The sequence below is a fragment of the Scophthalmus maximus genome, chromosome 12 (genome assembly GCF_022379125.1).
Source record: "Scophthalmus maximus strain ysfricsl-2021 chromosome 12, ASM2237912v1, whole genome shotgun sequence".
NCBI classification, from domain to species: domain Eukaryota; kingdom Metazoa; phylum Chordata; class Actinopteri; order Pleuronectiformes; family Scophthalmidae; genus Scophthalmus; species Scophthalmus maximus.
The window spans coordinates 14,079,929-14,097,341 of record NC_061526.1 but is presented as its reverse complement, the minus strand read 5'-3'; the positions used below and the strand labels follow the sequence as shown (position 1 = coordinate 14,097,341).

Below are 17,413 nucleotides of genomic sequence, written 5' to 3'. Positions count from 1 at the left end.
CTGTTTAGAAACAAAAATTAAGTTATAGATACTGTATTTTGAATAGGATCTGACATTGTGAGCCAAAACATCTCAGTGGTGACGTGAACTTCAACCTGTAGAGACGGACTCACTGATGCTCCCAGTAATGAACACAATCACTTCATCCACCTTTAGATTAAAAGAGCTGCTAAGAAAACATCAACCAGTTTATCGAGCTAATAACATGACATTCAATTCTTTGTATTCAAAAAACGAAAAATCCACTATTAAAAATGTATCATTTTTAATCACACAATCACTGCAGAGATGGTGAATCAACGATGTGGAAATGAAAGCGAGACAAGTCATTCTTCAAAGCTGCAATGTATTCGTTTTATTTACAAGAAAATACATCTTCATCTTTCAACGTAAAGTGACCTCAGCACATGATTTCTTAACAGCTGTCCCCGTACGCCGACGTACCGCCTGAGGTTGGGGAATACAGATTCCTACACATGCACAATGAGATCTCATTAAAGGAGGTCTGAGCTAATATTACAGGAATTAAAAATATCAAATAGTTATATATAAGTATGGGAGTTTTGATTGCAGACAGAGCCCTATTTAAAGTAACTATGTATTCAATCTAAACTGTAGTCATCCCTGGCTCTGAGAGGAGAATCACTGCATGTTGTTTCTGTGAACCAGCACGGTCTGATCGATACCTCAGAAACTCTCGACCTTTCATAAATATTGATCGGACTGCCTTACACCACTGGAAGAACATGAAAGTTCAACTTGAGAAGCATTGTCCTTTCCGTAATCCCACTTCACAAACCACACGTCCAGTCAATCCCACTTGAAACACACTTCTTGACCTCATCACAACACGACGGACACGTTCAATCTCTTACTCACAAAAAAAGGACGATGGAATGAAAAATTTTCGGTGTCAAAGTTTTGTTAGTAAGGACGTCATTACTGTACACGGCGGAGTCACGCAGCGTAGCGGACCACAAGATATCTCCGTTTGTTTCATGAGGGGAAAATACATGATGAGGTGCCTCACAAGCTCACCCGTGGATAATTATTAACTCCACTGAGGAGATGATGTTTGTTTTTGTTTTTGTTTATTCGTCAGGTGGATAACGCAAAAAAGCCCTTTTGGGCTCTTTGGCAGGATTTGTGGCGAACGTGGCGCAGGGGATGGTGCACGGGGGTCAAGAGAGAACATATTCAATTTTTGGACCAGATCCAGTTTAAGAAGGGAGATAGAGCATCTTCCCACATGTATTTTTATATCAGGAAATTATGACATATGGATCCAGATGCAGCACTGCGCTCTCTTGTGGAGCAGTTAACCTGACTGAACTGTTACCAATACAATGGGACAACAGCTCCCCGTCTAATATTTCCCTGGAGAAAATGTGGCGTGAAAAGTTTCTGTGAAAGCTCACAGAAAACACACTACGTTGCAGCGGCACGATCGCACAAAGGAAGACGGCCCCTTTTTACTTGAGATAATGCTTCATCGCAGACTGTTATTCATTCCTATGTATTTCCGGCACCGTCCGCCCTTTAGCTGACCTTGTGAACCAGTGTCACTTTGCAGACTCTGTGTCATTCAGCGGCTCCTGTCAACAGAGTCTGACTGACCCCCCCCACACACACACACACAGCGATCAAATGAAAGCAGAAAAAAACTCTTATTTTTTTGTATGACAACAGTATTCCTGTTATTATTCCTTTGGATATGAGGAATTCATTTCAGTCACTAACTATATTTATTTTTCAGTCACATTCGGGGGGGGGGGGGGGGGGGGGCAAATCTCAAGTGTGTCCTTCAGTAACCTCGCAGCCGTCACCCCGCTCGGACCAGGGCTGCATTCAAATGGTCTTAAATCCTTTTCTGTTCTCGTCCACTAAAAGCCAAAAGAGGAGGTTTTCAAGGGTTAAAAAAAATAAATAAAGTAAAGACGTGGCAATTTTAGACATCCTGAATGGAGTCAGAGCTCAGGTCATAAAAAAAAAAAGGCCTGAGAGCGTCATTCAACTTTGACGTGTATGAAACAACATACAATATATGTTCCGTATCAATCTAGATAATGCAGATGTAGTTAAATTAAAAAAGCCATGTTCCTGTTCTGCCGATGATGTGACTGATTGTCCATTCTCTTCATGAAGACGTGCACGCGGACACGAAGGTTTGTCGCCGTGCACGCTAACAAATCAGTGGCATATTAAACCAGCGAGATGACTTGGTATTCTCACACTGTGCTCGTCCCTCGAGCCCGACAGTGACAGTGGGTCGAGTCGCGTGGATGCAGGACAGTGTGAGAATTAGATGAAGAAAATCCTGCGTTTGTGTCACATTTGAACCAATCATGTGTATATTTCACTGCGGCCAATGTTTCTAATGTGGCGCTAACACACGCTAATGAATTTAAATGTTTCTAGGTGATTTTTGTGTCACTTACTTTAGGACCATTATGAATGAAAGCACGTCTGTGGTGAAACCTGCAGACTAATAAATGAATGGCACAATTGTATCACATGATTCCCCCCGTCCCATTGAACCCCAGTATAAATTGGAGGGGCCTGGTGCACCATACCACAGCCTAGATGTGCAGGACATGGCTGGAGCGTGGGCACAGGTCTCAACCTCATAATAATAATATCAATAATACCGGATAAATAACATAAGCAGCCACTGCCACAGCTTAGAACCACCACATAAAAAAACACAGTGTTTCTCCTTAGAGCAAAAATAGAGTTCACGCAAACAAATCACTAGCTTCACAGTATCACGACCTCGGGGTAAATTGCTGGTGACGAACACTGAGGCTAGATGAGGAGGACAAGCACAATCTACGTGTGACTGCAACTGGAGAAAAAAAACGCCAGTTCCCTCGCGTCGGCCATCGAAGCAGCTTAGGTCTATAAACAAGTCTGACCCCCACGCTCTGTACCTCTGAATATATTAGCCCGATTAGGAAACATGCAAAATTTTGTACAACCCAATAAGGCCTTGAAATATTATGACATAATAAGAGTAGAATATAATCTGGAATATGTAAGTGTATGTGAACATACACTTCCATTGTAGAGAGGTGGGAAATAAAAAAATGTTTTTTTAAATCGAATTTATATGATAGTCCAGTGCCTCTGTGCGTTAATGTGCATGTAAAACAGGCTCAAGAGGACTCGCAGTCCCAGCGGGCACCTGACACGCAGCAGACACACACACAGTGTGTTTTGTGTCAACACGAGGAGAGGGGAGTAGCTTCGACAGGTGGCCGGTGTGTGTACGTGTATCTGAAAGGCCACCAGTGCCCGCCTTGCTCTCGCTCCTCTTCGTTTCAACGGGGCCCCTTCGGTTTCATTGTGTTTGTTCACGAAACCACAACTGCTATAGTTGTTGGAGTCGGAGCTGCGTTGCTAATAGCTCTAATAATAGACCTCTTCTTTATCGCAAGTCAGCAACGGAGCCCGCGTCGGTGGCTCGGGAGTCTCGTATAACCCGACGAGGCCTATAAAAGTGAGGTATAGAGAAACGGACTGTACTGCGGGCGTTCACTGGCCACAAACCAAGCAAAAGGCAGATTGTGACTCGGTGAAGAACAGTCTCACGCGACCTCCGGAAAACAAAAGAGGTCATGTGGTTGTTCAGCGAATTTCGCTCGAATTTACCGATATAATCACGCAGATAAAAACAAAATGTGGATCCTGCAGAGCCCCCCCCCCCAGTACACTGAGTGTGGAATACTTTTTTGACAACATTTAAGTGGTTTCAATATTTAAAAAAAAGTTTTCCAGCTCGAAACACAGTGGCCGTCTCGTTTCACCGTGCGCTACCACGACGAACACCGACAGCCCCCTAAAAAGCAGAGTAAAGTGACAAAAAACAAACTGAAGACGTGAATCGTCGCGGTCAACTTGAGATTGGTCAGTTCTGCCAGAAATTATCTGGCGGTTGATGTATATATGTATATATATATATATATATATATATATATATATATATATATATATATATACACACGAACCAAACCATTTGAGGTCCACCATTGACATAATGTGTGCGGCCACAGTACTTGAATTCACTTAGCTTCCGCCCCTCCCTCTGTTTCTCTTCTGACTGGAGAGCAGGGCAAAGGAAAGATTTGAAAGAAGAGGGAGAGGAGAGAGGGAGGGGAGAGCTGAAAGACTGGTTGGCATTCACAGCTCTCCTGCTTTGACGGTAGAGGCTCGGAGCAAAAGAAGAAAAGAAAAAACATCTGAGCAAGCAAAAAAAAAAAAGACTACTTACAAACCCCCTCTACATTTCTTTTTGCGTTTCATTGCGTTTCCGTCTCCCACACTCTCCTCCTCTCCTCACTTCAGTCTCTGCTCTTTTCCCCCATTGTCTCTTTCCCCCTCTGGGCCCCTGCCTCCCCTCCCTCTCCCCCTCCCCCTCTCACTCCTCGGCTGTCCTGAGGACAGAGTCGTCTCCCAGGATCTTGCAGAGCTCGTTGAGGCGATGCTGCATCTCGGGGATGCCGGCGAGCTGCGCCTCCAGCCGCTGCTTCTCCTCGGTGAGCGTGAGGCGCGTCGCCGTGTCCAGCTGCTCAAAGCGCCAGCCGCCCTCCCCGTCGAACTGCAGCAGGTGGGTGTGGTACTTCCTGGAGGTGGAGATGCATATATATATGTATATGTATATATATATAACATTTTATTAAATGAACATGGAAAGGGTTCCGTGTCTTACCACAGGGAGGGTCTGTGCGTGATGGAGAGCAGGGAGATGCCAGCGTCTTTGGCGGCCTGGAAAATCTTCCCCTCCACGTCAATGCTCACGGCACTGGTGCACTCATCCAACAGGGCATATTTAGGCCTGACACACACACACACAACACACACACACACACCACAACACAACACAACACAACACAACACACACACACACACACACACACACACACACACACACACACACACACACACACACACACACACACACACACACACACACACACACACACACACACACACACACACACACACACACACACACACACACACACACACACACACACACAGGGGAATGCTTTTAAAAAATTGCAAATCCATCCAGTTGGAAACGGATGAGTTTGGCTATGTTGTCATGTCATGCGAGTACACACATGATGTAGGTGGTATTTTACTTCGTTAGATTAAGGCTGATCCAGGCAGAGATACTTCAGTCTGGACTGATCAATACTAGGTTTATCGATCGTTCTCCTTACTTGTGGTAAAACATGCGAGCCATGCCCATCCTCTGCTTCTCGCCCCCCGACAGCACGTCCTTCCAGTCCAGTTCAGCATCCCAGCCTGGACACAAAACATGATGTCATACAGCCTCGACGGCTCTAGAGATAACTTACAGATAGTGATTTTGTTTTTTGGAATGGACATAAAAAGAGCATCATATTTATTTCAGGATGGAGATCAGCATTTAGAGTATGATGGGACACAAAATATCTATTTTATTGTCGTGGAAACTGTGGGCTACATTATACTTTTACATTAACAGTCAGTTAATAATGTATTCATAGCAGTGTAATGAATAATTCAAATGTAAACAGAAGGATTTAAAAAAAAGTTTTTATGTGGCTCTTATTTCCACAAAGGACACTAGAAGACTGACGTTTGCTGAAGGGGTTGAACCAGTGTCACCATCAGACATCTTTCCTGTGGACGAAACGGACCCGGTCCCGTTGCCAGTTACACTGCCTGTGTGCGTGAGTGAACTGACCGGTTGTGCGTGAAGCCGGCCGATTTCTCAACACTTCCACAGTGCAGCCATTCATACATTAAAATCCTCTTTTGCTGCCCTAAGCTTCGTACAGTAGCTGGTTTTCAACAACAATAGGTCTGTTTTTTCTGGCGGTGAGAGAAGAGCGGCTGCCAATTAGTCGCTGACTCGAGTTTGGGAAACACAAGGGTAATACCCTAGTGCATGACCAAGTACACACACACACACACACACACACAGATGACCTACGTCTGTTTGATCCCAAAACACCAGAAGACTTGCACTGCAGCTACAGCATGCGATTTAAAAAAGAATGTTACAAGTCTGATTTTTAACACAAAAGATGACTGATTTTGGAGATTAACACAATTTTACCAACTGTCGATGACTTTATTTCAAAGGAGCATTGAAGGAGAGTTCGACCCCCAATGGAAGCTTATGGTTAATATTTGTCTGACGGATGTTTTGTGTATTCTACACTTGTGACGTTTGTCTGATGGTTATTTTTGTGTTTTTCTAGGTTTTGAATTAAGTTTCAGTTGTCAAAACTCTATTTCAAGCAGTTTTTGTCACTTGAACTTGACTCAACTCACATATCCGTAAAGCGGCTGTCATATCCTACCTCCCTCTCTGGTGACGATATGGTTGAGGTTGACTATGTCCAAGATGGCCTCCAGGTCCTTGTCACTCAGGCCTCTGGCAGCCATGTCCTCCACTGAGTCGGGGTAGATCACCTGGTCCCGCAGTGAACCAATGGACATGTAGGGCCTGGAGAACACAAACAAACACACACACGCACGCACGCACACAAGTGTCTCCTTTATTAACGCTCAAAGAAAAGAACCAGCTGGACAAAGGAGGGCGTGACTGTACAAAGCAACACATTTTTCACACCCTCAACAAGAAACACGCTAAAAGAAAAACAAGACACCCGTTGTGCTTCGTGCTTTGTTTCTATTGCAGACGGCGTATTGGATTTTGTTACAGCTGCCAGGCGGCCGTCTCATCCGACGTATAAAATATTTACCGCCCCGCAGGAGGGAGTCTGCTGAGTCAGCGGCTCTGAGCAGCCTGGCTATAAGATTACGGTTCAAGTTTTGTTTCACTTCAGCTCGGTTTTAGGGACGACAGGACGTGGGCTCGAATTTTTGCAGGGTTCGCTGGTCAACCTGACTGTTACAAATTCAGAAAAAACACACGGAAATTCTTTCGGAATGATCAGTTGAAAAACAATCAGGTACTATTTAAAAATAACCTAAACGTTTCAGTTACAATGTCAAAATGTCACCAGCTTCTCACTTGTGACAACTGATGCTTTGTCATATATGGTAATAAACTGAATATTTTTAGATTTGCTCCACGGATAAAATAACTAGAGCTGCAACAGTTAATCGATCAATTGATTAGTAATCGATTACTAAATTAATCGCCAAACTATTTTAATAATCTTTCAAGTAGTTTTTATGGGAAAAAAAAATCCAAATTCTTTGATTTAAACTACTTCAATCTGAATATTTTCTTTGCTCCTCTATGACAAGAAAATAAATATCTTTGGTGTGTGGACAAAACAAAACATCATCTTGGGGGTTTGGGAAGCACAATCAACATTTTTTTGGCCAAACAACTAATCAATCAATTGAGAAAATAATCAACATTGAAAATAATCGATAGTTGCAGCTCTAAAAATAACACATCCGAATATTTTAATTTTAGTTTTGAGAGAGTGTGTTGAGCACATTTTCACTTCTTTCTTGACATGGACATTGAGATTAATTGAAAATAAATGACCTTTAAATTCACTGATGACGAAGAGCTGAACACAGAGTTAATGATCAATTCTGATATAATCATTCAACGAGTCAATTTCATATCAGGCACTTTTTTATCCCTCAGAGGTCAGGGGTTAAACTTTGGATAATAATAGTTGCCTAATCATTCAACAGAGTTACCACAGTTCACTGGAGCAAACGATGGATTGGACACATGGTTTTGTCTTCACTTTATGAAAATAAAACCGGCAAAACTATCGATTAAGAATTAAAAAAGTCTCAGATAGTTCTACCTCGTGTTCTTCAAACCTCATCTTTGTGTATAATGAAGAAAAATGTTGCAACCGAGAGGATCGAAGACGTCTCTGGGTGGTAAATATTTCACAGTCGCCAGTGCTCTTGTTTCTCTTTGCCACCCTCACGCACATAAACACACACAGGTCCCGTTACAGTGGATTCACTTACTGGTACGGTTCACCCGTACAATGATTAAACCCTATCAGCAGTTTTGGTTGCACTCACTGCTGTGGGATATCTGAACACTGGATGTGTGAGAGTGTGTGTGTTTGTGTGTTTACCTCTGAGGGATGTAGAACATGTGCTGAGGAGAGGGCTTGTGAAGCCGGCCGCCGTAGACGGGCCAGAGGCCGCTGAGGATCCTAAACAGGGAGCTCTTGCCACAGCCGTTGGGCCCCGTGATCAACAGGTGCATGCCCTCCTCTACCTGAAAATGGAGAGATTTCCGATTATGAATCCTCCTGGAGTGGAGCTGGTAATATTGGAATAAGTCATTAAGATCATAAAGCTGTGGAGCGATAGGAAGTGTCGGTGGTTGTGCGGATGTTCTGCACACAACATTTTACGTGACAATTTGTAGTCGCTGTATTCGCTATATATTCTTTTATTACAGCCCATGTGCAACAAGCTGCGACACATCGAATATATTCAAGATACCGGCCACCCCTACATCCGCTAATTCGAATATGTGATTATAAAGTGGAGTTTGGAATAAAGGATCATTCTGGTGCTTTTTTTCCATTCGGCTAAAGCAAAGAGACACTAAACAACGGAAGCAAAATGGCCTGATAGACAGTGAGGAAGCCAGTAGAGCTTCCGTCTCACCTTCACATTCAAACAGGACACGACCACATCCCCGTTGGGTGTGATGATTGGTACATTCTCACACACGATGCCTTGGTCCACGTCTATCACTTCACCTGGCGACACAATGGAGAGAAAAAGGCATGGAGACGGATTAAAAAGACAGAGCGCATGTGTATTAGAAGATTAGACTCTGAACGCCACTGTATAAGTATGGATATGAATGGGATAATGCCTACATAGCAGGAATTATGGGGTTAAAAATAGAAAAAAAATCCCCCTCTGTTTTACTTCCCTAAACCCAATAACAGGAGATTCATTCACAGGGTCAAGTGATGTTTACACGCGGATATTTATGCAATGAGCCTCCAACCAACCGTTGACTTGGATGCCGTTGCTTGCTAGTAATGTTGTGTTGTTGAATGTATTCTGCTTATGCGAGGCGCCCCACTTAAGGGTTTGGCAACATGCATAACATTACCCATTAAATAAGAAGCTCCTGAACTGTATTTCAACCTCTGGAGGTTACTTGAGTGTACAGCAGAAGAGGCCTACCCTTTATCTCCAGCGGCCCATCTATGTGCATCTCGGGCTTGCTCTTCTTCTCTTCTCCCGTGGTGGTCGACAGAGACGAGCGCTTGTAAACTCCCCGCTGGACGTCCTCGAACACCTTGAACATGTTGTGGACACGTGCGGTGTAGCCTGCCAACTCTGTGACCTGACCCAAAACACACACACACACACACACGCAGGGATCAACGGTCAATGTCAGGTCAAAGAGGGATGTTAGTGTAACCAGGGAACATCGGACTGTGGTGTGGATCAGAGAGTATGTGGAGATGTGCACAGCAGATGACTCATTTGAAAAGTAGTAATCACATCAGGGCGGAAAACACTAGTCAAGTGACTTTTAGAGTTTGAAAACAAGCAGAGGGCTTGAGCAGTTTAATAAAAGTGAGGATGAATTGATGAAATTATAAATTAGAAGCAATGGCATAACCAATTTTTTGAAATGGTTTGCTAAAAGTTATGTACTGTAGAAATGTTAAAACATATAACACATATAACAAATTGATAAATGGCTAAACAAAAGATAAACACAAAAGTCTTTAAGTTCAAAAGGTGAGGAGCAAAACAATTGCCTTCATAAGCAACTGGGGGGTGTTCTGCATTCAAATATTATTAAACTCAACAGAAAAAAGGGGGAAAAAAATACCCCTATTGCTTTGACGGCATCCTGGAGCGAGACGATGTGGCTGTTGACACAGCTTGATTGTATTAAACAACAAAAACTAATTCTGGGAATTCGCCGGCACCACGTGGGCCTGCAGAGACGGGACAGGGGTGATGAGCAACAGCAGCTTATCGCAGCTTTGTGCATTACTGATCATGAAACGTTTTTCCGTCGTCACTGAAGAAATAAGACTTTTCTGGGGGGAATGGGTCTGAGCGGGGCGACTCAGAGGGAACAGAGCGAGGAGTGTATGGAGATTAATCTGGAGAGTAAATGAAAAAGCGAGGGAATGCTTCTGACGAGCTGGATTCACATGAAAGTAAGCAAAAGAGAGTGGTGGCGAACTAAAGCTGCTTTCGGACATGCACCGAACTTGTCCGGGGGGCTGGGTTTGAAGGAATCGAGTAGTGTGACCCCCCCCCCCCCCCCCCCTGCAATTACATGACAGAACGTAGTGTAGTATGAACGGTACAGCGATCTGACGACTTTGAAAATCGCGTGTCACACCCAAGGATAGTTCGGCATGCTGGCTGGGGTTAAGGATTGAACCGCAAACCTTCTGGTTAGTGGACGACCCAACACTTGCTCAACCACTTTGAAGGTATGTACTGTAGGTATTTACCTAATGTAAGTAGGTAAACAATGAGTTACAAAACTACCTAAGCAAATAGTCTTCAGGGCTCCAGCAGGAGCTAATATATGCACTGGCCAAGTGCACACTGCTTAGGTTCAGGTCAGTTCATCTGATAATGGTCTTTACTCATTTGCCAAAAAAGGTGCTTTAGAACATAATATTGGAGAGAGAGATGGAGAGAGAGAGAGAGAGAGAGAGAGAGAGAGAGAGAGAGAGAGAGAGAGAGAGAGAGAGAGAGAGAGAGAGAGGGGGAGGGAGAGAGCAGGAAAGTGAGGAAGAGATGCAGAAGTGTGGGATGGAGGATCAACAGATGGAGGATTATTCACAGCGTGTCTTAGCCCAGAGAGAACGAGCTCCACCCACGGGCACGAACGCACGCACGCACGCACGCACGCACACACGCACACAAACACACAAAGATTCACTGCTGGTTGACCTACAGGGACATTTGAGGCAGGACATTTGGCATAATGAGGATATGATGCCTAAAGATTCCTGTGTTCAGTCGAATGCAGTCTAATATACATAACAGAGGAGCAATGTGATCCAACCCAACACGTGGATTATACAACATGAAATTACAGGATCTTTTTTTCTTAATAAATAATTTATAAAGCTGTGACAAAGCTATCAGACGGGCCTCAGCGCTAGATGAGGACAAAACAAGGCCTGCGAAGAACGAAAGAGAGAAATCTATGAGATGAGTAACCAGCTAGCACGAGCTGGGACATGTCACAGGTCTATCTGACCACTTACGCACGCACACGTACACACACACAAACACACACACACACACCTGACTAATAACTACAGTGCGCACTGTGGTATAAAATAATCAGTGTTTGGAGGCGTGAGCAATGGCACACTGGCTCAGGAATGTGCTCCATCTCTGCTGCCTGGTTGTTGCACACACACACAGGCAGGGGCTTGCTGCTACTCACTGTACTCGACACACACACACACACACACACACACACACACACACACACACACTCACACAGAGAACGGAGCTGCATAAAACTCGCATTTTCCAGGTAATGTTTAGCAACAGATAGTTGCATAGCTATTGACGATTACATGAGAGAGCAGGTGTCTCGTGATAAATGGAGGCAGACGACATTCTTCTACGCGATTAAAAGAGTTTCAATTCGCCCTCAAGCGCAAACCGCAAGTTCACAGACAAGTCCGACCTGAAAGTTACATACTTTCCATAGGGAATTACAGGTTGCCCTGACAGAAACAACATGTCAAAACACAGGGAGGGCCTGCGATCCAAAGTACAACCATCTGCACTGCAATACAGCCTCACCGCACATGTGCCATTGCTAAATCCTCTTATGGTCCGTAAAATGCAGCCAGAGAGAGAGAGAGAGAGAGAGAGAGAGAGAGAGAGAGAGAGAGAGAGAGAGAGAGAAGGCATGAATGGCTCTTGCTTTTCCCCCCTCGTTTTGGATTAAAATGCAACGAGAGATCAGGGATTTGGCCCTGAGTGAACAAGGCCTTTCATTCACTGATTTCTTTCTTTTGCCTTTTTTTTCCAGTCTGTCTCCAACACGTTCCTGGGCGCACACGGCTAGCTTGGAATTTGCAAAGAGGAGAAAGATGGATGTGCAGTACAGCAAACATCTGTCAATCACTCCTGTCTGCATATTCATCCATGCAACCATCTGCTTGACCGCTGGTCCACATGAACATCGGCCAATCAAACCACCCGACCACCCATGCCTGTATATCTGCTCAGGAATATATTGACAATTCTTTTCTTTCCTCATAAATGTAACACAGCATGGTGGAAAGTTAGCTCTTCCAGTAATTTTGATATATTCAGTGTTTCCCCTACAATAAAATTGTTATGGTAAACCTAGGCGAAACAATGTTATTTATATATATATTTTAAACTATTTCCATGTCTGGCAGGTTCTCAAAGGATTCCTCAAAAGCACTGATGGATAAATAAACACAGACCCCCCCCAAAAAGCTGCAACGATCTTTCATCTTATCCTGAATATTGTGATGGCACAATGTTCAATATGTCAGCAATTTGTCAGAAATAAATGCTGATTAAATCTCCATTGCAATCTCCCAAAAATGAGGCCTGGTATAAAACTGAGAAAAGGGAGCACATACTCACATGGAAGCAACTGGAATCAGAGAATGTTTGAAATATGACAAACAATCAATTGATTATCATAATGGCTGCATATTCATTTTCTGTCAATTATTGTTTCTAAACATGTGAGCAGTGCAGTTATCTGGAGGTAGGGGGAGGTCTATCATAGTTTTTTTTAGATTGGCTCCATCCAGAAATGGAGCAAGATGGTTCAAAAATGACTTACGGTTTTTATGAATTGCTATATTATAATTTCTCTGGGCCATATGTACCTTGTTTTAAAGCCTTGTGGCTATCTTTTATTATTTTAATGACTATAGTTTTGATATTTTCAATAAAAATGAAAAAACAGAACTTTTAATAGAAAACAGGGAGGGCAAAGAAAGCAGTGATAGATGGGGGAGAACCCCCAGCTGATTCTTTTCAGGCATCACTCCAGCAACACGACATAAACTTCCACATGCCTGCGTCCTCACCTCTTTGTAGGATGACATGATCCTCTCGATGGCGTCGGCCCCCGAGGCCAAGAGGTTGCGGGCGGTGGTGAAAGCCTCCGTCCTCTCGCTCACCTTCACCTGCGTGTGGCCATCCGCCGTTTCTGGAGGCGAAAAAAATGCGGGTTTAGGAAACTGCAGAAAAGAACTACACACGTTACGTTAAGCATCAAAAACTTCCGCTCCATGGCTCACGGTGACTGAACGTGTCATATCTTTCCCATTGAGAGCCTGTTCACACCACTGAAATGTGTTCACATCCCTTACATCCCAGATACCGTCCAAAGACATGTGAGCTGTGGCTTCTGCTTTTCACTCGCGCTACGGATTTGACTACGAGCGAGTGCGTGTGGGCCCGCCTACCATTGTCGGCAAAGCCAGTGGCCGTGATGATCGGCACGGCAACCATGACGAGCCCACAGCTGCTCCACACGTACTTCATGAGGAACTGCTCGATCATGATGTACCAGAGGCGCTTGGACAGGATCAGCTTCATCTGGTCCGCCAGGGCCCGGTAGCACTTCTGCAGCTGACGCATCTCCACCTGCGACGGACAGTGTATTACAGTTTAATTACAGTATATTACAGTGTATTACAGTGAACAGCAGATCACTGACTCCATGTGATGGCAAATCACACGCGAGGGATGGGAGTCCTCAGTGAAGCTGGAGCATCTGTTGTGTCACCGCCAGTCGGCCTGGTTGTAATCTGATCACACTGATATACACGTGTTATGACGTTAAATTATTGCATTAACTTTGTCACTGGTTGCCAGACGTAATACAGTTAAAACAAGCCTGGACTATACTGTACCAACTGAGCAGCAGGTTGTGATTTATGCAGACGGGCTAAGTGTTACTATATTGTTCATAGTGAAAAACATAATAGCACTTGGTATTTTAATGATCTGTTAAAGGTGACATATTATGCTCATATTCAGGTTCATACTTTTAATTTGGGTCACCACTTCAAAAGGTTTACATGCTCTAATGGTCAGAAAAGGCATCAGTGTTCTCATACTGTCCATTCCTGCAGCTCCTCTTTTCCCTCTCTGTCTAAAACACCTGGATTTCTTTTAGCCCCTCCCTCCCGATAAACCCCAGTCTGCTCCGATTGGCCATCTGGCCGAGTCTGTTGTGATTGGTCAACTGATTTCAAAATGTGTAGGAAATGTCACGCCCCTTCACCAGGTGAAGCCATACAGGCGGGGTTACCCCCAAAAAGAGTCCAACTGTGACATCACGGTGGGAGAGAAATCTGAACCAGTGGTTCAGAGCCAAGCTGTAGGGTTTAGCCAGCCACCAAAAAAAACACAGGGTGGTCTGTTTTCACAGTTTGTGGGCCGGCAGGCTCCACCGATACACACATTTAGGTGGACGAACACTAAAAATGTGATTTTTTACATAATATGTCACCTTTAATGGAGAATGTGGAATCATTTTCCTGTATCTCACACTGGAAATGACCAAATTGTGGGTGACACTGATGCTGCAGCAACTTCCCCACATGTCACCATTCATTCATCCCCTGCATACCTTGTGACCCCTGTAGAAAGCGATCTCCTCAGCATTCGCGATGATCCTGGAGTGCACGTAGCGCAGGTAGCCCTTCCTGTGAGCCTCCTCGGCCACCAGCTTCCCAAACCTGGGCGAGCAGGCGCGCAGCACCTTGGCGGTGGCGAAGACCACCAGTCCGGCCAGCAGTGTGGGCCCGCTGGCGTTGGCCCCCCTGGACCTGGCGGTCTGGATCAGCGTGTAGGAAGTGAGCACCACGTCCAGTATGGGCTTGGTGAGGTTCGAATAGAGGTGAGCCACCGACTGGGAAAACATCATCACGTCCTCGGTGAGCGACTGGTCCGGGTTGGCCAGCCTCCCGTCCATGTTGCTGACTTTGTAGTAGGTCTGGTCGGTGAAGTAGGTCCGGTAGGCATGGTTCACCAGCCGGGTGCGGAAGGCCAGGGCCAGCTTGCACTCCAGGTACCGGATGGCGCTGTTGACGAACGTGGCCGGGATGGCGATGAGGAGCCATTTGATCAGCTGGAGGATGAAGCTGCGCGGCTCCTTCTCCACGATCGTTTTGACGATCTTGCCGTCCAGGCTCGCCACGTATATCGACAGAAACGTCCTGGATACGAGCGCGAGCGAGTGCAAGGAGAGCAGCGCGAGCTCTTTGGACACGAGCTTGGGGAAGAGGATCTTGCCAAGCTCGAGGATCTGCTTGAAAAACGCTGCGTTCACCGCCGGAGACGGCTTCCCGCGGCCCGCCGCGTCCAGCTGCGCGTTTCCCGAGCAGGCGGAGCCGTTCTCCTCCTTCGAGACCCGGCGGTTCCTCCCGGGACCACCGCCGCTGCCGAGCTGCCTGCAGATGATGGGGTAGAGCGTTTTAACGCCGTATGCGGCCGCCGCAAGGAGCACGGCTCGCTTCGCCGCAGCAGTGCGGTCCCATCTCACTTTGGACGCCGCATCGAGGATGCCGGACATCTTTTCAAACGTTGGTGGTCTCAGATGACGGTCCGCACATCGGCCATCACCCGGGGCCGACCCGCCGCGTCGACATTAACGGGGAGACGGAGTGCCGACGGCTGGATTGATGAGGGGCGAGCTCGATACAGTACATGTACCGTTAGGTTACATCCTGCTTTCTTTCTTGGTGTTGCCGTCAAGTGACGTAAACTCCGCCGACTGCACTTCCGCTTACATCTGTCAAAATAAAACCTTACGGTCAAACTTCCTCTAAAAACCACGAGGGTACGTGAACCACACTTAACCACATTTCGCCCAGCTGACTACTTTACTGTGATGGTTTCCGGGAACTCGGCGCTACTTATTTCCGCCCTACGCTTTCACAGCGGCTCTTCTCATTGGTCGCGCCCCCCCCCCGGCAAAAACTCGATTGGTTGCGTGACGGACGTAAACAAAATTTGCCTCCACTGTTTCTGCTATATGATAAAAGGGAAGGAGACTGGGTGTTGAGTTTTCTACATCAGCGTCATTAATGTGTAGCTTCTAAATAAAAGACAAAAGGGAAACTATGCCTCCCTTCCTTGCAAACCATCGGTTAAATGCTGAAGGCACAAAATCACGTGGGAATAAATCGACAGTAGGAAGATAGTGAGCAGCCAACAGCATCAAGTCCAGCAGGCGGATGTACAGCACTGTAATACATCCCGATCTGTGCACTGAGAAAGATATGACCTCATTATAATAGTGAATAATCGAGTATATCAGTAAAACATTACTGTGAACTAAATTTGCTGGATTTTGGTGTCTGCTGTTTGGATACATTAGTCCCACACTGCTCTGCATTAAAAAAAAAAGTGGAGCTGCAAAAATCCACGGCTGCACAAACTTAAAACATTATTCCAGGAAGAACAGTATCGAATCTCTCAATCCACACATCATTTTCTGCTAGTACAAAACAATCTGTGCATATTAACTTTAAAAACCAGCTACGCTACGACCTTCAGCTTTTACATCTGCATCCTCTCCATTCTTCTTAAAGGGTTAAAATAATCAGACTTCCACAGTAGACCATATAGGTGAGGATGATGCCGAACACCATGCCTGCTCAGCAGGATTTAATCATTGCATTGATCAGATTCTGGTCAGTGACCAGTGTGGAGCATGCATGCTGTCCAGAGAACCCCCTTCAACTCCAGCGGGGTGTCAGGCTGCTGCCCAGAGAGTAGGATGCAGCACCACAGGAGGGTTCTCCAGCATCCCTATTCTCCGACAGACTCATCTTTGCCGTCTTAACTGCATGTGAAAAAAGACAACAGCTCCATTTAGCACAATGATGTTGTGCACATTTTTTTCTTCAACATGTCCAAAGAAAGAAGAACTCCACAAAATTTACTGCAGCATCTTATCATGAATCAGCTTCTTTTTCCTTCTGCTTCATTATGCAAAAACATTCCACCTGCCTTTCTCCATGAACCCAAAGAAAAAGAAATATATCACTTTCCCAAGCGCAAGCACGAACTTCTGCTGGTTCCCTCAGTGGCAGTTAGGGAAATGGAGGCAGAGCATTGAAGCTGCGGGTTATTGGGTAATTATACAGCTCCTCCATTAATTATCCAGGCACATTTGCAACTTCTTTTTCCAGACTCCAGAAGAAAAAGAAGAATGGCATGTGCATTTCCCAGAATGCAAGAAAGGATTTTAGGTTTTTGTGCATTAACTGGAGCTATAGGTTCAGTACCTACGACCCTTGAATCGACACTATTCCACAGATGATGGTGGCACAAGCAGCGTCCCACACAAATAGCGTAGTACGGTGCTGCCGTGCAACACTCACAATTAAAAACACTGACTTTTCATGACCTGGATATGTGAACT

The 17,413-nt window shown here is 45.2% G+C and overlaps 1 protein-coding gene across 1 annotated transcript; it reads right to left on the bottom strand.

Moving 5' to 3' along the window:
* Nucleotides 1-332: 332 nt before the first annotated feature.
* Nucleotides 333-16,309, bottom strand: LOC118285951 (ATP-binding cassette sub-family D member 2). Its single transcript, XM_035609956.2, has 10 exons — nt 14,612-16,309; nt 13,440-13,620; nt 13,059-13,180; nt 9,160-9,322; nt 8,626-8,720; nt 8,082-8,227; nt 6,357-6,502; nt 5,226-5,310; nt 4,709-4,834; nt 333-4,622 (listed from the first exon to the last, which is right to left on the bottom strand). The coding sequence occupies exons 1-10, from the start codon at nt 15,554-15,556 to the stop codon at nt 4,418-4,420; spliced, it is 2,214 nt and encodes a 737-aa protein (XP_035465849.1). The 5' UTR covers nt 15,557-16,309; the 3' UTR covers nt 333-4,417.
* Nucleotides 16,310-17,413: the final 1,104 nt, after the last annotated feature.

Excerpts from the sequence above, each read along its gene's own strand:
- LOC118285951 (XM_035609956.2), bottom strand. The coding sequence starts at position 15,556 with ATGTCCGGCATCCTCGATGCGGCGTCCAAAGTGAGATGGGACCGCACT. Across the intron at positions 9,323-13,058 it reads TCATGTCATCCTACAAAGAG|GTCACAGAGTTGGCAGGCTA; the intron begins GTGAGGACGCAG and ends GTTTTGGGTCAG. Across the intron at positions 6,503-8,081 it reads ATGTTCTACATCCCTCAGAG|GCCCTACATGTCCATTGGTT; the intron begins GTAAACACACAA and ends TGTGTTCTCCAG.